Source organism: Melanostigma gelatinosum, assembly GCF_949748355.1.
Source record: "Melanostigma gelatinosum genome assembly, chromosome: 3".
Taxonomy (NCBI): domain Eukaryota; kingdom Metazoa; phylum Chordata; class Actinopteri; order Perciformes; family Zoarcidae; genus Melanostigma; species Melanostigma gelatinosum.
Window position 1 is genome coordinate 3,326,309 of NC_136636.1, and position 22,695 is coordinate 3,349,003.

Here is a 22,695-nt window from a genome sequence, read left to right on the forward strand (position 1 = left end):
CACGTCAAAACCAGAACAATAAATGTGCAAATCAAACACAAACTCACTCCCACACTCTGTCTCATCTTGTCAGGCTGCATTTTTCTCTGAAGTCGACCCTGAGCTCCATTAGACGTGTCTGAGCACAACGAAACGCCTATAGTGTGAAGACACCTGGCTACGACACACACACACACACACACGTGTTGTAATCCATGTGTTGCGAAATGAATATTTAGGGAATTAAAACAGGGCAGGGCAGTGTACTGTCATTCTTAAGGGTTTTTGAAAAAGAAAACATTTGAATGCAAGATACAGAACCGTGTTAGTGCAGCTTCAAAAGAAAACACCATCGATTAAAGGAACATTTTAGATTCATTACAAGTTGGATTTTATTGTTTTAATTGTAGTTCCAGTTCGACTGCATTTAAAAAGATAATAAGATAAAAGTAAAATATGATGCCTGTACCAATACTAGAACCTTTTAAAGTAGAGGTCTTCAACAGGGGGTCCGCGAAATGTTTGGTTGATTAGACAATTAAAAAAAATAATAATAATAACATATACATTTTTTCTCTAAACATGAATGTGTCCATTATTTTAATAGTTCAGTATTGTATGAAAGATAACGGGTATCTTTATGCATGGCAGTGGCATCGCTCATTTTCGTTTCCACATTTGTTTAAAATGAAAACATCTATTTGAATAGCTTGTTTGCATGATTATCATGCAATTGACAGACAATGCTGATGTTGGCATTGGTATCAGTTGACAAGGTGTGTTTATGAATGGCAGTGGCACGGCCTCCCTACTCACTGTACCTTCCACATGTTTAAAATAAAAACATGAATATATGAACCTGTGTATTATTGAATAGCTTAGTGTTGAATGCACAATAAAGAGGTATGTTTACACATGGTACTAGGCCCATTTAATATAAAACAATTTTATACAATATATATAGTCGAGGGTCCCTGCTCCACCTCTCTATCGGTTTGGGGGTCCTTGGCCTGAAAGACGTTGAAGACCTCCCTAAACATCACATGGCAGACGTTGTGAAACATCTACTTTAGCTGCATTAGGTTGATGTCGGTGTTCTGCGGTTCTCCGTTCTAGACTTAATGATGTTCTCTGAGCTCAAAGCTGCAACAGGGAGGGAACGGCAAATAAAGCAAGCGCACCTCACCACTCCTGGTGTGTGTGTGTGTGTGTGTGCGCCGCCCTCTGCCACGTTGTGTGGCCGATAATGGATGTTTTGGGAGGAAGGAAGGATGGAGAGGCAGAAGGACAGATAGAGGGAAGGAAGGGTGGCGGTATAGAGCAGAGGTCTTCAACAGGGGGTCCGAGGAAGTACTGCAAGGGGTCTGTGAAATATTTGGTTGATGAGACTATTTGTTTTTAATTGGGGGGGTGGGAGCAGCAGCAGCCAGTTGTCATGATCACCAAAACAACCTGCCTGGTTCAGGTTCAGACATTCTCGCTCTGGAGGACTTCTGGAGGACTTCAGCCTCTTTGTGGATCAGCTTGTCGGTGGTCTCGGTGAGCTTTTGATGGAGACACTCCTTCTCCTTTAAGAGTTCCACGATCTTAACGTCCCTCCGGTAGATCTTGTCCTCCTGCTGCTTCCACTCCCGGGTCACATTCTGCACAATCCTTAATATGAATACTTCCTGTCTGTGTGACATGTGATCATATGTTTAATACTTTGCGTGTCAGGCAGCACGTTGTCTGTGACGTCGGGTGGGTTGCCAGGTTGAGCGCAGTGGCTCCACCGAAAGAACATTAGCTTATATTTCCCACAATTTAAGCTTCTGCATTTTCCAAATGCACCAGTATTATTCAACGGTATTGTTCGGTTCGTAAGCCTCGTACCGAACGGTTTAATAACAATACGTGTTGTTACACCCCAAGAAACAGTTACTAACCGTAGCTGTGGCGTCATAATGAGCTTATTAGGAGGTGGTTCAACGAAGCACTGAAGGCCCATGTATAAAACACACGGCCCGCCACTGATGTGTGTGTATGTGTGTGTATATATGTATATATGTATGTGTATGTGTGTATATATGTATATACATACACATACATACATGACGTTCTCCATAAAGAGAAAAGTGATCAGTGTCTTTCGTGACACCAGAGTCTTTAACCAATAATAAATACTCTTACAGGTTAATCCTTCCCACGGACAGTTCAAATCCAGTATGTCTCAAATGTTCAAAGACTGTGTGTGTACACACAATGTATCACTCCCTCATTAAGTGGCATTATATCGTTATTATGTAAGGACGACTGTTGTAATGTTGTGTGAAACCTGATGTTACAGCCAACTAACGAGGCTGATTGTGAAATAAGTTGCTCTCTTTATTACATAATTCATGAACAAAATGAGACACAGATTATTTCAACACTCATCATACGATCTCAATCAGACTGATTCTCCTTAATACCACTTAATGAAGCAACGAACAATGACATTATGTTTCAACATGTTGAAATCATGAAGAGGAATAAATGTCTGAAATCCTAAAATTGTCACAAAGTGGGCGCTTTATTTTGAGACGTTATTGGTTTAAAAAAACAAATCCTTTTTTATTTTGGAAAAGGAACTGATGTGGTTGTTGTGGTGGTGTTTTCCAGGAGCCACCAAAGAGATCGGCTCAGCGCTGACCAGGATGTGTATGAGACACCGCAGCATCGAGTCCAAACTCAAGCTGTTCACCACGTAAGACACACGCACACACGCACACACGTACACGTTGCTTACTAGGGACAGGTGAAGGTGTGAATGACACCTCTCTGACAGTGTGGGAACTAGACTCTAATTACTCTCAACTGTAGTGTGTGTGTGTGTGTGTGTGTGTGTGTGTGTGTGTGTGTGTGTGTGTGTGTGTGTGTGCGCGCGCGCGCATTACAGCCTGCAGTAATCAGAGAAGCTGTCAGTCAGATGATTCTCACACACACACACACACACACACACACACACACACAATGTACAGCTCTCATGAAAAATGTTTAGGATGAAGAAGTCTTTACTTTTAAAGTCTGGTCTTCATTTTTTAGTTTGTCATAATTTAAATTAAGAAACACATGAGCACCACACAGCTTTATTATAATGATAAATTTATCATTTATTTATGATGAGGATAATGATAATAATACGCTTTATTTATACAGCACCTGTCATAACATAAAATGCAGCTCAAAGTGCTTCACAAGAGAAACAAATTTGACATAAAATCTGCTTAAATTGGGAAAGAATCGAGTACTAGAAACCCTAAAAAGCAAAAAAACTGCTTTTTATGCCTCATTGCCTTTAGAAAGCGTAACAGGAGGCATCAGGTATTCAGGTTATTCGTCTAACTTATGTATAAAGCAGAAATCTCAAATATCTGATCTCGTCTTCTCAAATGTGAGCGTCTGCTGCCTCTCTGTTTTTTTTATATTATTATAAATGTAATAACGGTGGCTGTATTGTACGTTTGGTCTGTTATTCAGACAAAGCAAAATTCGGAAGACGTCATCTTGGACTCTTCTCTTATTTTGAAAGGCATTTTTATGAGATTTATAGAATAAATAAATCAGTTATTGGGGGGAAAATTGTCGATAATTGATAATTCCAGCTCTACATAAATGAATAATACAATAATATTATCTGACCCAATCTACCAGAGAGTCACTGGTTTAAATCCAAGACTCACTGGAAAAGTACTTTTATATATTCTGTTAAAGGAGGAATTAAAAGAAAACGAGGTCAAACACGACGATTAATTCAGACTTTTATCTCTTTTTGTCTCAGAGCTCTCTCAGAAGGCCTCGTCACTCCGCTGGAGCTGAAGATGGAGGAGTGGAAGAAAGTGGCAAGTCAGCTGGACAAGGACCACGCTAAAGGTAAACACACACACACACACACACACACACACACACACACACGTGTCTGACGTCTGTTTTTTTTGTCGTTTAGAGTACAAGAAGGCCCGAGCGGACATCAAGAAGAAATCGTCAGATACCATCAAACTACAGAAAAAGATGAAGAAAGGTAAGAAGAACAACCAGCGCCGCCTTCGTCGCACATCCAGCAGATTTTCAGCCGCATTTAAACTTTCACGTTTTATATCGCTGCACGTTTAAAAGAAGATTACGAGTTTTTAAAAAGCTGCAGAGAGCAGATCTGGTTGTACTTCAGAGGAAGAAGCCACCTTCCTCAGACTGAGATAATCCTCCTCAGTTAACCCTCATTGTGCTGAGATCAGCGTTTTCAGATCTGCCGCCTGTCAGTCGGTACCGAGGGAAGAAAAATTCCCTCCGAAATATGTTCCTTTCAAAATAAATGCCACCCTCCATGTTTTATTTAGTCTGGTGTTGAAAGCCGGAGAGAGTTGGTGATTTAACTTTCAGCACATTAGAGATCATAATCTAAACTTACAACTAATATCATTTAAAAAAGTAATTCGTTGATCTTTACCTGGCTGCTGTTGATCTTCACTTGGGACTTGTTTGGCCTGACTCAGGACTTGAAGGTGACTTGACATCTTCAACAAGAGCCCAAAGATAATGTGAATATATCACATCTAATCTATTCATACTGGGAGCGATGTGAATTTGTAACAGCAGCAGCACTTTCTCAATAAAAGCTTTGAATAGATTCTCTCATGCAGAGGACCAACTAGAGCAGCGTCTGTGCGTCTGTCTTTGTTAAACTGCTGTATATTCTGAGGTACTTTAAGGTGTTTTATTGAGTTTGCTCTGAGTGAACTTGAGTTCCCTCTGGTAAACGGTTATTGTATCTGTCTATGGCTTTTATTGTGAAAGGTAAGAACGGAAGGAGTTGATCTGGATTTTGAGCTGCCTTTGTCAAGGTTGATGGGAGTAATAAAGTTTGTTGTTTAGGTTTGGACCACGGAGCCTTCGTGGTGTTGTCATAGACTATAAGACGTGGACGTAGGCGCCGCGTTGAAGCCTTGAGTTTGGCATTTTGGCCGTCGCCATCTTGTTTTTTGCAACCAGTGAACGTCTTTGGTAGACACCTGTCAATCACAGTAAGCCCCGCCCTAAAGCATCCCCTGCTTTATGGTCTGTGTGACTCTAAATGGACCATAATGTACTAAATGAACATCATGCTGTATTGAAGAAGACTTGAAACTAGAGATTGAGACCATAAACTCATGTTTACAATGTTTACTGAGGTAATAAATCAAGAGAGAAGTAGTCATTTTCTCATAGACTTCTATACAACCAGTGGAGTCGCCCCCTGGTGGACAGGAGAATAGCTTCCAGATGGTCGTAGTGTTCATCTCCCACTCAAACCATCAAAAAGAACATCAAAGAATAAATATCAATTGAAGCTGATTTCTGGTCATTTGTCACCTTTAATGTCATTAAAGTTGTTATAAATCATTACTTAGTTCTGTGAGGCTCGTACTGACTCAGTTTGGCATGTTGCCATAGCAACCCAGAAACTCTGCCAGGCAGTCACCTGGGCTGCTCCCCCCCCCCCCCCCCGCCATTAAAGAGACACACACACACACCCTGTGGTTGCCATGGCTACACCCTGTACTCGACACCACCGTCCCGTAATCAAATAGACGGAAAGATGTGTACACGTGAGTGAACACTCACTCACGCACGCAAACACTCACACACACGCATGCATGCATGCAAACACGCACAAACACACTCTCACTCACACACTCGCATGCAAGCACACTCACTCACCTACACTCATGCATGCTAACACACACAATCACTCTCTCACACACACACACACAAGCATTCATGCAAACACACACACACACACGCCACAATCAAAATGAAACCTCGAGGCCTTTTATACAAATATCTTCTCCGTCCTCACGCTCAACTAATCCAATACGCAAATGGTCAGACACAGAAGTAGCCAGTACACACACACACACACATAGTCTCAGTGCAGACCCGCCCATGGTAAACACAGCGATGTCTGATGTGGGTTTAAGGTCTCAACATGTTTTCTGCCACGTGTCTTGTTTTTTCTCTCCTCTTTCTGTCTCATTAACTTTCTTTTCTCTCTCAGTTCAATCGATCATCGAGAGTTTTTAATCACGACAGATTTAAGCAGCGTGCATGAACGTGAACATTTTGGTGTTAATTGATCTTAAACATCCGCTCTTTGCCTCGGCTGCTGCTGTGTGAAACACCTTTTATTTAATAGTGTGTAGAAAGTAAAAAAGATGTCCGACACGTCAACAAAGACAGTTTATCCAGATGATCTACGTAATGATACACACACACACACACCCACCCATAAGAACACCACTTTTTCATCCAGAGTGTACCCAAACCGTTTCTGTACACTCTCCAATCAGTGGTGTGTGTGTGTGTGTGTGTGTGTGTGTGTGTGTGTGTGTGTGTGTGTGTGTGTGTGTGTGTGTGTGTGTGTGTGTGTGTGTGTGTGTGTGTGTGTGTGTGTGTGTGTGTGTGTGTGTGTGTGTGTGTGTGTGTGTGTGTGTGTGTGTGGTAATGAGGGCTAAACTGCTGTAGCTGTTCTAACTACTCGTAACAACAGTCTCTTTATTTCGAGGGACTTTTTCGTGGATTAACTGTTGAAATGATTGTTTTCTCTGCAGTGAGCAAATTACACTCCACAAGTTTCTCAGTTAACTTTCAGATCCTGAAACGCTCACAAAGCTCCGATTTTACGACGAGACTTCAATGATTTTGTATTTCTCCTGTAGTCTCTTCTCAGTTCACTTCAGTTCATCTGTCGGACAAAAACATAGCATAATATAGATAATGTTTGAATGAAAGGAAACACTTAACCAGTAAACATCTGGTGTGTGTGTGTGTGTGTGTGTGTGTGTGTGTGTGTGTGTGTGTGTGTGTGTGTGTGTGTGTGTGTGTGTGTGTGTGTGTGTGTGTGTGTGTGTGTGTGTGTGTGTGTGTGTGTGTGTGTGCGCGCTCTGTCATTATGTGGTGCGTAACCACTTCAGATAGGGAATCTCCAAATGCTCAGAGAGAGATGATGGGAGGAGAGTCCAGGGAATAAAAAAGACAAACATGCTATTCGTTGTCTTCTCCTTCTTTCTTCATCCTCTTCTTCTTCTTCTACAAATGAACTGAAAGCAACACTTTCCCATTTCTTAAAGTGATTATTTCATTCCTGTTTAAACAGGTATGTTTGTACACAATCACATCTAATTATAAACAAAGTACAAACATATTCAGTATATTTCATTTTCCCCCTAAAATGTTAACATAAATACTTGTGACGGTGAAGAGCAACTGCATGGCATCATTTTAACCATCCTTATCTTTTTACTTTGGTTTTGTCATCGTGGTTATTTGCAGAAAACTTGCAATTCAAATGATTAGTAAATATACCTTCCACCCCTAATTTCAACTTCACGAGTCAGCTGTTTCATTCGATATTTCAGCGTGAGCGACAGGAATGAATAGAAACTGCTCAAAACGACTCCGCGCTGAGAAAGACAGGAGGAGGAAGACTGAGTGAGAGGAAGAGGAGGAGGAAGACTGAGTGAGAGGAAGAGGAGAGCGAATGTGTGTCATGATACAGACATTAACCTTCTTCTACACCAACTTTGTTTCCTCTCTCAAACCTTCTCTCTCTTCCTCCACTGGAGAAGCCACATGACATCATCCCTCTCCTCCATCCTCCCCTCCTTAATGTAACCACTTGAGAAAGAGATAATGACATCATCCATCCATCTTTGTCCTCTTCTTTTTCCTTTGGTTGCAGTTGGGAATTCCCATTTTTATTTAAGAAGAGGAGGAAAAACAAAGGAGTGAACCACCTGGCCCACCGGTCTGTCCCTGATGATGTCATCAGTGTGTGACGCAGACGGTGTAGACTGCTGCATGAGTTGTGAGAACAGAGAGCGAGCTGCTGTTTGGGGGGGGGGGGGGTCTTAGTCATCACGATTAAAAACACACTGTGTATCGCTGAAGCACGTTAAATATCTCTGCAGCAGCAGTTATCTGTGTTGACTGTTCACCGTCATCTGTGACCTCATCGAGACCACCAACAGACATCCAAACACACTCGTCGTGTTTCGCACTGAGAGAATTTGATTGTTTTGATTTTAACGTCATATATTTTCTTTTTGAAGCTGCACAAACACACTTTGTGTGTCTGTATTCATTCACCTTAATATATATGGTCAAAATCAACCAAAGAATTCTACATTTTCTCCCAGATGTGTGAGAACAAAAGACACCTGGAACAACATTTAGATCATCACAGACTAAAACTCTTCTGTTACTTCTGTTTGCAATAACACATTTAGTAATGTGTATATATTTAACAGATATGGGCCTGTTTAAAATCGAATCCTCTTCAAAGTGTTCACAGCTGTATAAGTTATCCAGACGTAGTTCTGCTTTAGTTTGACCGAGTTGTAAGTTACATCTGCTCTTATAAAGAAACATAAGAAAAAATATACAAATAAAGGGCTGTGTGAAATATAGATAAAAGACTTTAAAATAAAAGGAAAATGATGTACATAATGCTACGATATATAACACAAGTATGAATATAAAAGTATAAATGCTGTATTAATGGAAGTATTTCATTCGTATTTTGAATGAATTAATTTATTGTAGCGATTAGTCGTATTAACTGGATTGCTCCTGCAGTCTGGCCATCGTAAAGATAAAAACGCTCCATGAAAAGAACCCTCTCACAATAAACTTTAGGATGAAGTTACTTTAGACTTTGTCTGACGTCACGCATCACTTCTGTAACATTTACTGCCAAGTCAGACTCCTCAGAGCTCTGAAAGTTCTGATCCTGTTTGGAGACAAACGCCAGCTGTTATCCAACGCAGCCGCTCGTCTGAACTGCGGTTCACCTTTTTCTAACGGAGTGGAGCGAGTCGACCCCGAGCAGCTTCTGAGTTCAGAGCCTTTCTGTGTTCCTGTGGGTGGCGAGCAGCCAGAGTCTCGTAGAAAGAGGCCAGACGTCAGGCCGAGGCACAGACACTGAGCTTCTGTTAGCGACGTGGAAATTATCCTCTGTGCTCTCTCTCTCTCTCACACACACACACACACACACACACACACACACACACACACACACACACACACACCTGAGTGAACAGCTTAGGTTGAGCTTTATGACACAAAGTCTGCAGTGTGTGTGTGTTTGGATTTTAAAAACCGCCTCGCGCTGTTTTCCACAGGATTTACTGTCTCTTTTTTTTCTGCTTCTTGAAGTTAAAAAAAGCCATTTTTGTTTCACCGTGTTCGTGGAAAAAGATCTTAAAATATAGAGAAATGTGCCTGAGAAGGTCTGAGAATAAGACGGTTCAATTAAATCTCACAGTGCATTCATGTGTCAGAGAGGTGGAAGAAGTATTCAGATCCTTTTCTAGAAGTACAAGTAGCAATACTACAATGTAAATGTACTACCTTTACAAGTAAAACACATGCAATCAAAATTGTTCTCTTGTAAATTGATAAAATAAGTGAAAGTACACATTATGCAGCAGATCAGCTCCCACCAGTGTGATGTAATCACCATTACTCATGCATTAAGCAGCTGATCAAACAGGAGCACATTTTACATAATCCATATACATATGGGTAGTTTATCCTGAAACACTGCATCTCATTTTATAAACTGGTTGTTGATAAAAAAAAAATACAGTAGAACTAGCTTTCAACTAAATGTATTGTAGTAAAACGTACATTATTTCCCTTTGAGATGCGGTGACGTGAAAGTATAAAGTTGTTCATTAAATGATTAGAAACCCTGGGGGTGAAACCACGGCGGAGGCTGCAGCCCTGCGAGCTTATTTTTACATCCAGTGGGAGTTTCCTCAGCCGGGAGGTCCTCAGGTCCTCATGTCCTCAGGTCTGAGTCTGTCTCCTCCACCCACCGGGGTCAGACCCGATCCAGCAGACCAGACCGCTACAGTTCAGCTACTGTTTGTGTCTCATTTCTGATTATTTAAGGGAAGATAACTCCGGAGAAAATGTTGTTTTTCATGCACTGCTCCCATTTATGCTTCTATAACACGTCTTCTTTCAGACTATTAGAAAGAAAACACGTCCTAAATACACACAAAGGAGTTTATTGTACTACTTTGTGTATTTGTGTCTGTCGATTTCTCTTACATTTGCCATAAGCTACCATTAGATAGTGCCTCATTTGCATATTTAAAGTTAAGAGAGAGACTCAGCCGTGTGACGCTGACCCCTGCTGGTAGGATCTGAGTATTACAGCCGTGAGTGTGTTCCTCACCTCATCCCTTCTCCTCACACTTCTTCTGTGTGCTCTCAGATTCCTCCTCTGCTCTTGGATTGTGTTTGTGCAATAACCAATAGAATGACCAGGTGCAGCGTTCTGCCTCGCTGCAGGTGCGGTCGCTTCACTAGAGCGTCCTTGACGAGTGGTTGCTCTTTACTCTCCCTCTCTCTCTCCCTCTCTCTCCCTCTCTCTCTCTCTCTGTAGGGAAGGACGAGGTGCGCGGCCAGCTGGACAGCGCGCTGCAGGATGTCAACGTGCGCTACGCCGTCCTGGAGGAGACGGAGAAGAGGGCCGTGTGCAGAGCGCTGATAGAGGAAAGAGCGCGCTACTGCAGCTTCGTCAGCATGCTGAAGCCCGTACTGGTCAGTGTGTGTGTGTGTGTGTGTGTGTGTGTGTGTGTGTGGCCTTTAAAGCCTGTTTAACCAGAATAATGATGAATGTGTGTTTGTGTGTGTAGGACCATGAGATCAACATGCTGGGTGAGGTTACTCACCTGCAGACCATTCTGGAAGATCTGACTAACCTGACAGCTGAGCCCAATAAACTCCCACCAGCCAGCGAGCAGGTACCTTCCTCTTCCTCCACCCTCTGGCCAAATATTACAACTTTAGTACCACCACTGGTACATATTTTATCTCGCATACAAATATTTTCTTAGTTTGTCCAAAAACTATTAAAAAAAAAAAAAAATGTGGATTAATCCGCCGCTGAAAATAGTCCCTCAACAAACGCACTACCTCCTCCTGTTTGATTAAAAACTAGATAAATGAAACTGTTCTGAAGAGTAAAGTCTTCAGTGGGAATCTTTGGGTTTTAGGAACAGGAAGTATTGAGGGGCAGAGAAACATTTATTCACGTTATTTGTGTTTTATTTCTTGTTTCTCAGGTGATTTTGGACCTGAAGGGTTCTGATTTCAACTACAGCTATCAGACTCCTCCAGCTTCTCCCAGTAACACTCTGTCTAGGAAGAGCAGCATCAGCAGGTAACGCACACACACACACACACCACAGCTGGCTACTCATGACACTTCATTTCTTCTTTTATTCAACGTTTTGCAGCCAAATGTCTTTGTTTCTTAACACGACTGTCGTGAAAAAGTTGTTGCTCGTAAAACTCAGTGCGTCTCTAAAAGCTGTAAACGTGAAACTTAAAAGTTAAGAATACTTCGTGATCTTTGTGCACAGTTTTAACAGATCACCTGTGTGTATTTTAATTACAACATTTTTAGTGAGCTATTTTTTTTGTCTATGTTTTTCCAGTATGTACCAGTCTGGATCAGTGAGACACGTTCCCTCCTTGGACTCCATCAGCTGTGCTGTCGATGGAGTACACATCCAGGTATCACACTCACCCACACACACACACTCTCACACACACACACACACACACACACACACACACACACACTCACACACACACCTTTTCTGATAATACTATATATATATATATAACAAAACACACTCTGACGCACCACCCCCCCCCCCCTTATAATATGACACTGTCAGCTGTGAGGATCTAAATCAAAATAAAAGCTTTTCACCGTGACACCTCTCCTGTGTGTAGCGCTGCTCCTCCCCCTATCTACTGATTGGCTGTGATGAAGCCGGGCGCTCCCTCAGCGAGGGGAACTCCCCCTCTCGCCTCAGTCGCCAGGGCAGCCGCTACGGTTACGCCGCCGGCCACGGCCTCCACCCCCCCGCGCAGAGCCGCCGCGTTAGCCGCAGGGATCTGACCACCGTGAGGAAACCCCCCCCCCCCCCCCCCCCCCCCAAAATCGATTACATTCCTCCCAAACAGAGTGCCGTCCTGTGTTTTTACCGTTGTGTCCTCCATCGGTTTAAAGTCTCCATCTCACGTTATCTCTCCTCATGTTCCACCGTTTTTATTCCTCGTGTTTCTTCCACTCGTTTCCTTCCTCGTGTTTCTTCCACTCGTTTCCTTCCTCGTGTTTCTTCCACTCGTTCTAAATCCAGCTCTGGTTTCATCCCATTCAAGTTATTTTAATTCTTGGTCCTTTTCCATAAAACTCTGTATGTTTGTGTTTTGTGTGATGATGTTTTGTCTGTTTGCCTGGTTGTTGGTGTGTTTATGGTGAATTTTCTGTTTTATTCGTGTTTTTACATCCGTTTGAATCTTTATGAATCTGTCGCTTTGTGTCTTTGACTCTTCTGATACTTTGTGTTTGTCTCTAAGTGCGGATATGAGTATAAATGTGATGGATTGATTCATGTTTGGTAACACTTATAGCGCCGTCTTTACAGTCATTCAATAGATCGTCACTAATTGATTAATAGTTGATTTCCTTACTTCACGCTGTGATCTGCATCTTTGTTTTCAAAGTCTTTCTACACATAAATAAATATTAAACACCACTGTGTGAAGCTCTTAGAAGTATTATCACTGTATTTATGAGAATAATATTGATATTTAGAAATCTCATGACACGCACAACATTATCATACATGTTTGATGAGAACCCTAAAACATTTTAAAGTGTGAAAATGAACTTGAGGGCAAAAGATGTAACGGTTTCTACACGACAGGATTTAGCCCGTTAACACTCGTCTGTCTGTCTCGTCTTTATCTGATCCCTGATCAGTTCAACCACCGAATGATCTGCAGTCATAAGGGACTTAGATTTTGGGCGTTCACCAACAGTTTCAGATGAATCACCGCCCCCTCGTGGACCGGAGGAGGACTGACCGCCATTAACATATAAAATAAAAGTCTTAAATCTCATCCGGGTACAAAACACTGGAAACGACGAGTTTAAACGAGGCCTAAATGACCTCAAACGCATCTTTATTTATGTTATTTTCAATAGCAAACTACTTCCTCGATTGATCTGTAAAATGTCTAAAGAAGCCCATAAGCATTTCTGTAATTTGCTCGTTTGGTTTAGAATCCAAAGATATTCAGTTTAGAATGATAGAACACTGTCGGTGTCGTCGTGTTGATGAAGCGATGAACTCAACCAGTGGCTCAATTCAATGTGGCTTTATTGGAATGATATAATAATCAGTACACAATCATTTCATTATTATTACCATAAATAATTTGGTCAACTGAGTGGTTTTAATAATATGATTTAATAATAATGTGTAATACAGAAGTCTTATTTATTGTAATCTACTTTATGTTGACGTTTACACTCGAGTGACTCTGATTGGTTCCTTCTTGACAGGAAGTCGTCGGCTCCGGCGCTCAGCTGGCTGCTGGGGGGCGCGGGGGGGCAGAGAACGGCCTGTTGGCCCCCCCCCACCACGGAGAGAGAGCTCGAGCCATGTCTGCGTCTGGGAAGGTAACACACACACACACACACACACACACACACACACACACGGAGAGAATTATTTTAAGTTTCACGAAATAACTGAAGCCGGAGTTCAAATAACTGAGAAAACAAGACCAGAGGAGGAAACATCCTCTCTCCTTGTTTGCCGTCCTGATCTCCTTCTTTCCTTGTCCTGTCTCCTTGTTTCCCCTCATCTCATTCTTTCCTTGTGTTGTCTCCTTTCCTTTCCTTGTCTTGTCTCCTCTCCTTGTTTCCCCTCATCTCCTTCTTTCCTTGTCTTGTCTCCTCTCCTTGCTTTCCCTCATCATCTCCCTATTTCCTAGTCTTGTCTCCTCTCCTTGTTTCCCCTCATCTCCTTCTTTCCTTGTCTTGTCTCCTCTCCTTGTTTCCCTCATCATCTCCTTCTTTCCTTGTCTCGTCTCCTCTCCTTGCTTCCCCTCCTGGTTTTGTTTCCCTTTGTCCTGTTCTTGTTTTCTTTCAATGTTTCCTTTAATCTCTTCTCTTCTCATCCTCTCATCTCCTTGTTGTCACTCCCCTTTTCCTCTCCTCTCCTTCTCTCCTTGTTTCCTCACATCTTCTCTCCTCTCTGTTTTATTCTGTAAAAACGTGTCATGTTATTTCTAAATGAAACTTCACTGTAATAATCTTTATAACCTCACCTCCTCTGTCTCTCCCCCCCCCCCCCCCCCCCAGTCTTGCTCAGCCCGGGATCAGCTGGCGTTGACGTTGGGTGCGTTGAATTCGGACGCCCCGAGGAGCAGCAGGGACTCTCTGCACTGTTCCAGTGGATACAGCACCCAGACCACCACCCCGTCCTGCTCTGAGGACACCATACACACACACAGTGAGCACAAAACACACACACACACACAGTGAGCACAAAACACACACACACACACAGTGAGCACAAAACACACACACAAACACACACACAGTGAGCACAAAACACACACACACACACAGTGAGCACAAAACATACACACACACAGTGAGCACAAAACACATACACACACAGTGAGCACAAAACACACACACACACACAGTGAGCACAAAACACACACACACACACAGTGAGCACAAAACATACACACACACAGTGAGCACAAAACACACACACACACACAGTGAGCACAAAACACACACACACACACAGTGAGCACAAAACACACACACACACAGTGAGCACAAAACACACACACACACACACACAGTGAGCACAAAACACACACACACACACACACACAGTGAGCACAAAACACACACGCACACAGTGAGCACAAAACACACACACACACAGTGAGCACAAAACACACACGCACACACACAGTGAGCACAAAACACACACACACAGTGAGCACAAAACACACACACACACACACACAGTGAGCACAAAACACACACACACAGTGAGCACAAAACACACACACACACACACAGTGAGCACAAAACACACACGCACAGTGAGCACAAAACACACACACAGTGAGCACAAAACACACACACACAGTGAGCACAAAACACACACACACACACACAGTGAGCACAAAACACACACACACACACACAGTGAGCACAAAACACACACACACACACACACAGTGAGCACAAAACACACACACAGTGAGCACAAAACACACACACACACACAGTGAGCACAAAACACACACACACACACACAGTGAGCAGAAAACACACACACACAGTGAGCACAAATGTTGTGAATGTTTATTTTGGAGTAAATCATCTGTATGACTGAACCTCTGGGCTCTCCTCTTGTTTCTGCTGTTTTTGTTTGGATGATAATTGACTCTGTTGACCTCTCCGTCACTCGTTCTGTGTTCTTCAGTGTCTCTGGGTTCTCCTCTCCGGTTCTCCGTTGTGTTCTCTCAGTAGTTTTGTGTTTTTCTAAACTTCCTTCCTTCTCTTCCAGCTGTCAGGAGAGAGCCTCCCCTCTATGGTAGGTCTCTGACCAGCTGTCTGTTTGAGTGTCTGTCTGTCTGTCTGAACTTAACTTCCTTTATTTAAATCATCCTTTTGCTACTGTTGACAGCTAACACAATAAATCAATGTTAAATAATGAAAGAGACTTTGGAATCAAAATAAACTGAAAAGCAAAAACATTAATTGTCTATTTCATCTTCCTCATCGCGTGTGTGTGTGTGTGTGTGTTGCTTCTGAAATCACTTATCAAACGTCATCAGGATCAGAAATAGAAGTCTTAATATTTTCCTGTCGTCTCTCCCCAGTCGACTACGAGTCCATCTCTCTCCACGGAGACGCCGACTCCTTCTCCCTGCACCACGTCTCTCACGGCGGCGGCCAGTCGGACTTCGACAAGTCCTCCACCATCCCGAGGAACTCCGACCTCAGCTTCCAGTACAGGAAGTTCGCCCAGTCCAAGCGGCCCTCCTCCACCGTCAGCCTGCTGGCCGAGCCCGAGTTCTCCGGCAGGTCGGCCTACCAGCCGCCGTCGCACACGGCGACCATCCGTCGCAAGCCGTCGTCCAAGCCGGCGTACCGCAGGGGCACGATCAGCGGGGGGGTTCCCATCCCCATCTGCACGCCGCAGGTTCCCCTCAAAGCGCTCGCAGGAAACGGCGGCAGCGACGAGAACGTGTTCGCGGTGCCGGCCGCCGTAGGAGCCGGAGGTTTAGGTCACAGTAAACTGTGCACCTCCACGCAGAGCCTCAGCGCTCTGCCTCCCTCCTCTTCACCGTACTACCAGCTGGTCCCGGGTCAGATGCCCATCCCGGTGCCTGTGCCCACCGTGCCCACCCTGCCGCCAGAGGGCGGCAACGCCAAGCAGCAACAGCAGAGACAGTACCACCAACAGCAACAGCAGCAACTACAGCAACAGCAGCACATCAACCAACATCTTAATCATCATCAGCAACGCAATCAGCTGCAGCAGCACAATCAGCAACTCCAGATTCAGCAGCAATACCAGCAGCAGCAGCAACTGCACCTGCAGCAACAGTTGCAACATCAACAGTCGCTGCTTCAGCTGCAACACCAACAAGAGCAGCTGAACCAGCAGCAGAAACAGAGGCTGTACCAGCAGCAGCAGCAGCAGGCCCAGCTCCAGGCCTCCGCCCCCCAGGCAGAGCCCTCCGGTCTGGGCCACAGCGCTCAGTACCAGCCCCAGGCTCCTCCGCCCTCCGACCAGGACCAGTACCCCGAGCCGCCGACCCAGGAAGGTGGGGGGGACATGCTGAACCAGATCAGAGCGGTGAGGCTCAAAAGGACCCTCACCAACGATCGCTCCGCCCCTCTCCTGCCGGCTCCAGCCAATCACAAATGAGGCCGCCGTGGTCGTCGGCACAGACTTCCTGTTAAACACGAACTGTGGAGCTCACTCATCGCTGGAACTCCACGTGTCTTATTTTATTTTCTAAAGATCTGCTTCCCTTTTAGCCCGTTTAGTTTGTTTTGAATCAATTCTTTGAGACTTTGTTGTCATTTCATTTTCCTTTTGGGTCATGTTTTCATTTAGACTGTTTGTTTGTGTGACCCAGTCTTACCGATAGAGCCGTCGATCGTTTGGAGGCTTCTTAACGAGCCGGACAGGAAGCTGTTCGTGTCCCGCGTCCTCTTTTTCGGTCCCGGGTGTGTTTGATTTGCCTTTTTGCCTCGACTCCCAGGAGGGTGGCGTTTAGTCATTAGTCCTGTAGCTCCGCTGTGTCACCTGGTTGAGCCACGGTGTGTGTGTGTGTGTGTGGGGGGGGGGGGGGTTTGGTCATCTCTGGAGTAAAACTGTCTTTAGTTTGTAAATATGTTGGAACAGAAACAGCGTTGAAAGCACCTGAGAGGTTGCTCACTTCCTGTGCCCCGTACGGACGTTTGAACTGAAGACGAGTCACAGCGCCCCCCCCCCCCCCCCCGCCCCAGGGATGCCAAATGGTGCCGCCGAGGGCTTCAGTTTGTGGAACGGGATTAGAAATGTCTGGTTTACTGTGTAAGTAATGAGCTGGTTCACAAGAGGAATAATAACGAAGAAGCAGGCGGCGATTTTGTTGGCAACTTTTAGAGGCAACTTTGTTGTTTAAGACATGGTTGCTGAGAGCATAGCGGGCTATGAGAAGCAGCTGGTGACGTCCAGATGTGTGACGGTTATTGTCGGTAACATCGGACACTACGACGTGTTGGAAGACGTAGAGGAACTCTCTGATACCACAGAACTATAGATATTGATATTTGCTTTAAAGCACAAACATTTATTTTAATAAAGAACCGTTCATCTTAGAATTGTGACCGAGAGTTATTGGACAAACTGTACGAGAGCCACTGATGCATCGGTACGAACACGTTAAGATGACAATAAATAACCAGAGCCGTCGGTACAGAATGTTTAAATTAACTTACATCAGAGAGCAACGACACATTTATTTTTGTAACGTTTCCAGTTCAGAACTTTCTTTAATAAACACATTAAAGGGCTTGTTTGTTCTGGCCCGAAAACTGATCAAAATAATCCTCACAAGTCTTTCACAGAAACACGTAATAATAATAATAAACACATTCCCTGACGGATTTAATTTGATATTTAAGAACATCAGGGAGCTGACGTGATTTTAAGGCTTCAACCATCGATCATTTTCTTTATCGATTCATTTTTTAGAAGGTTGTGAAAGTTTCTGAGTGATTGTTTCAGCTGTGATTATTTATTGCAGCAGTTTAAACTGCACAGTTGCACATGTGGCCCAACATCTGCTGGAGGAGCTTTGATTCTGTCGTCTCTGAGTTACTTTGAAAGAGCTGCGATGTCTTTCTGCTTCTACAGAGACGTGTTCAATAAAGACACTGCTGGAAATTGACTTTGTTCGAGTGTTTAAATTCAGCTGAAGAATCACTGAAAATCTGCTTAGTCAGCATTTGAACTGAGAAAAAACAAACTGCTTACAGCCAATCAGAGTCCAGGACGGTGAGTTTATGTTTGACTTTAAATGAAACTATTTATCTACGGGAGGGTTTGGTTCAGGCTCCAGCAGCTGGTTCTATTTTGGGTCCTGTTCCAAGTTGGTCAACTATTTAGATTTGTTTATTTGTTAATTCTCATGAATCTCTTTGATGTTTTAGCTCCTCTCCTCCTTTTCCTCGCTGACGTCACACGTTTACATATTTAGTGCCGTGAAGTCGGATATCATCAGTGATTGATTCGTTCTGTTGCTCATTGCTGACAACGCGCGTTAATTAAGTCAACGCAGCTTTAAAGGTTCTTATAAGTCCACTTAAAGAAGGAAATATTAATTTGAATGTTTCTTAAATCATCCTGATTATAAATAATCAGCGTCTCCCAAACCTTTCACGCTGACTAAGGACGTTTGAGATCCGGAAGAAGACGTGTTGCCTCTCAAAGTTGCCTCCGAGTGTCGACCTCAACGACAGGAGCTCACCACAGCTGCAACTAATCATTATTTTTATTATATATTAACTATTTTATTCTATAAAATATCAGAGAATAGTTAAAAAACCATCCCAGAGCCCAAAAGATGTACGTCTCGTTTTGACCGAACCGGCCAAAATCAAAATATATTTTATATTTGAAAAGCTAAAGAACGTACTTTTTGTTAAATTTAGCTACAATTAATTTAAACTTAAGTTTGAAAACCCCTGAATGTGTAAAGAAGACATTCAAAGAAAGTGTTTTCAGCTAAAACACTAAATATAATTTAGTGTTTTTCTTAAATACTCTCATCGAACATGTGTTCGGTCTCTACTGAAGCTGAGCTCAGGACCTGCTTACGGCCCTGCTGGTTCTGGATGAGTTGCCAGCTGCATTCTGGGAAATGCAGTCCGGTCTCTGGTCAACTCTCCTGGTCTGTTCTCAGAGAAACTTTTCTGTGTATTTAGAGATTTCCTGATTCAAGTGTTAATATTGTTGACGCAGAAAATATGCCTTCTGATATTCGATTGATTGGACCCCACAGTGTGTGTGTGTGTATATATTAGTGCTTCTATTCCTGGGAGAGATCTAAATCTATATAAAAGATGTATACATATCCTGATTGTATTTTTGTTGATTTATTGATCAGATGTGACACGATTGTCGTCACTCGTCATATTTTTGTAGAAAAACTTCAACGGAGGAAACGCAGTGAACTTCCTGTTTGAGGATCTGAACCGTGATTGGATGAGAAGCGTACGAAGGACGTTTGGACGACATGAACCAACAGAATGTACAAATGTCTTGTTCATCTTTTGACGTTCTCTGTGGGATCAATAATAATGATTCATTGATTCTGGTGGTTCTGTGTTTTTGTGTCCTGCATTTACTCTCACTACACATCTGGAATAACTTTTAGTGATTTCTGGGATGAACTTTTCTTTCTTTGAGCTTTAGAGAATTTTAAGCAAATGAACGTTTCCTGCTGAGCAACATGAAGCACAATTAGTCAGTCAAACATTTTCATGAAAAGTCAGTTAAGAATGTTGAGAAGTTTATTGAGAAAAGTAATGCAGGAGTGAAAAAAAGGACAAACATGAATAAAATAAACTCGATTGACAATACTGAAAGAAATGTTTATTTACGAAACGTTATTTACAATATCTTTTATAAAGGAAGGCCGTAACAGCTGCGCAGGTATTTCAAGGTTGTGTCCATGGAATGTGCATAAAGTTCCAGGTCTCACTTCTGCAGTAGCTGCAGTAGCTGCAGTACATCCCCTGCTTGTGAGGTCTTTGGCAATGATTGAGCCCAGGAAGCGAAAGGCAGTCGGGATGGGTTCATGAAAGGGTCAGCTTGAAAACTTCATAGTGTAATGAAGTTTAGTGTGTAAAAAACGGTTATAGTAAAGAATGCTAAAAGGAAGTCATTCACCAGGTGAATGATTTAAAGTGTTCAGAAGTGTTAGTAGCTTAAATATATTTGAATTGAAATTGTTCGCAACACTATGGACAACTTCAGGTTCTCAATAACAACATTGGCACGGTTACCCATCAGCACTAACAGAAGGCCCAACATTCACAAAGCGTAGGCTGCGGGCTTCTTCCCACGGACACGCGTGGGATGTACCCACTGACCAGGTGAACCCGGGATCGTACCGCCGACACTCTGAAGGACGACCCGCTCTCCACTGAGCCACAGTCGCTATGCTGGCTCAGGAGCCGGACCTGGAGGCTCTTTACATGGACTGGGTTCCTTGTTAAGCAGAGCTTGTTCCAGCCGAGGATGCCCTGCAGCACAGAGATGATTGTATATGTTACATGAAGTTTACTTAAACTTGAATTACTTTGGTGATCCACACAAAGATATTTTAATTCTTTGTACCTTTTAAAAGTCTGCTTTCAAACAGGTACCGGTACTAGTGGACATTGATTGAACAGTTCATCATAAAGTCATTTCATCTTAACCCGGTGAAAACGTGTGCAGCTGACTTCTCGGTGAACGTACTTTTATACGTTCGTATTTACGTGTCAAACGTCTCTGCTGTGCTGGTTAACTAGTCCTTTAACTGTAGAACAGCAGAAGCTCTACATCTGTTCATACTGATATTCATATTGTGTGTTGTGGATGAATTCACTTATTGTAGGTCTCTTTAGATGAAAGCTAAATGAATCATGTTCAAACATATGACGATCTCAGCATCTCCAGAATCATGATAAACATCTGATTAAAACCTACTGTTCCATCAAATGAAGCTATTTGACTCTTAAAACGAAGACAAACGTGTGTTCAACTATAAAACATGATTAAATAGTTTGTTAGTTGTTGCCAATATTTTAGCTGCTATATTGAGACCTGAAACATTAGCAGAAGCATTGAGCCGACACACTATCTGAGCATCTGTTGTGCTGATGTCGGCACATTATGGATAGAATATTTTATATAAACTTACTGTTCTTGCGGCGTGTTGTGTTCACAAATACAAGCACAGCAAGAACAATGAAAACTCCTGAAGCAACTCCTAAAGCAACTCCTGAAGCCAACCATCCGATGGGCGACGAGTCTTCACACACTTTCTCTGGAACGCATCACAAAAAGAAAATGTAACTGCATCTCATGTTCAGCACACAGACGACACAAAGCAACAGTTAAACTCCTTTGAAGCTAATAAGACGTGAACAACGACGTCTCACCACTGATGTGCACAAAGACGTCAGAGGAAACCCGGTGCTCGATGTCTTCCTGCTCGACGACGCAGCGATAGCGGCCCGTCTTGGTCACGGTGATGTTCAGAGCGATGTCGTAGCCGCCTCCTCTCTCTGAGGCCTGTGCTTCCTCAGCAGGAAGTTTGTTTCCATCACCGTCCTGCCATTCTACGTCAGGTTTGGGAGAAGCACCTCGAACCTCACACTCCAACAGCGCCCAGTCCTCTGCGGCATCAAGTGTTGTGACGAATGGCTTCGGAGTTGCAACTGTGAACAAAGTATGAACTGAAGATTATTAAAGACAACTGTAGACATTGTGTTTAAGAGAGTGAAAGAACAGAGAAGCGAGAAGTCTTTATCGCCGCGCAGCTTGAAGCTCCGGACCCTCGGAGAACCACATGGACAGGGATAGGTCATCGTGTGTTTACTGGATTGTTGACGTGCTATTGTGTGTGTTCATGGACCGCCGAGTGCCGTTAGCGCTGTGAAGAAACTACTGGTGTGTTCCATGCTGCTGCAATAGTGTTGTGTTAGATCAGTCGCAGCGAGTGAAGTTGGTTATTGTGACTTTATCAGTTAAAAGACCAGAACTGGACGAATCTGAGTTTTTCAGTCGGGTTTGATAAAGTAAAGTTCTTTCAGGTTTTGCTCCCCATCTTAGACACAGCTGGTACCTGATCTTGTAGATGTAAATAATTGTATGAATCCTCCTGACGGATCCCAACACGACGGATCTCCACCGTGACAAACGATCCCGCCGTCAAACGTTGAGGTTTTTAAATCTCCTTCACGTCTTTAAACAAACATTCTGTTGGACGGTTCCAGCCAGAGTCTCACCGTAAAAGACAGATCAGGAGAAAATCATTGTGATAGACGACGTCACTGAGCAGTGTGTGCCACTCCATTAATATTAATATTATGACTCAAAGCTTTAGACGCAACACCTTCCCTCGAACACGACGTCCTTTAAACACTGTAGACGTAGAAATCAGTGACATCACAATCTCACCTCGTCCGTCCTTTAAGACAGATCACTGTTTAAAAGTGATGTATTTAATATATTCACTCTCCGGGGGTTCTGGGTA

General features: G+C 43.2%; 1 protein-coding gene across 1 annotated transcript in view; it reads left to right on the forward strand.

The window, feature by feature from the left end:
- Positions 1–19,911, forward strand: part of mtss1 (MTSS I-BAR domain containing 1) — a 40,052-nt gene extending 20,141 nt beyond the window's left edge. Inside the window, 12 exon segments of the mRNA XM_079266375.1 lie at positions 2,620–2,704; positions 3,779–3,870; positions 3,944–4,018; positions 10,430–10,587; positions 10,683–10,790; positions 11,112–11,209; positions 11,487–11,565; positions 13,412–13,528; positions 14,216–14,366; positions 15,453–15,479; positions 15,769–16,785; positions 16,788–19,911. Coding sequence (XP_079122501.1) covers positions 2,620–2,704; positions 3,779–3,870; positions 3,944–4,018; positions 10,430–10,587; positions 10,683–10,790; positions 11,112–11,209; positions 11,487–11,565; positions 13,412–13,528; positions 14,216–14,366; positions 15,453–15,479; positions 15,769–16,785; positions 16,788–16,858 — 2,078 coding nt within the window. The 3' untranslated portion in view covers positions 16,859–19,911.
- The last annotated feature ends 2,784 nt before the right edge of the window (positions 19,912–22,695 follow it).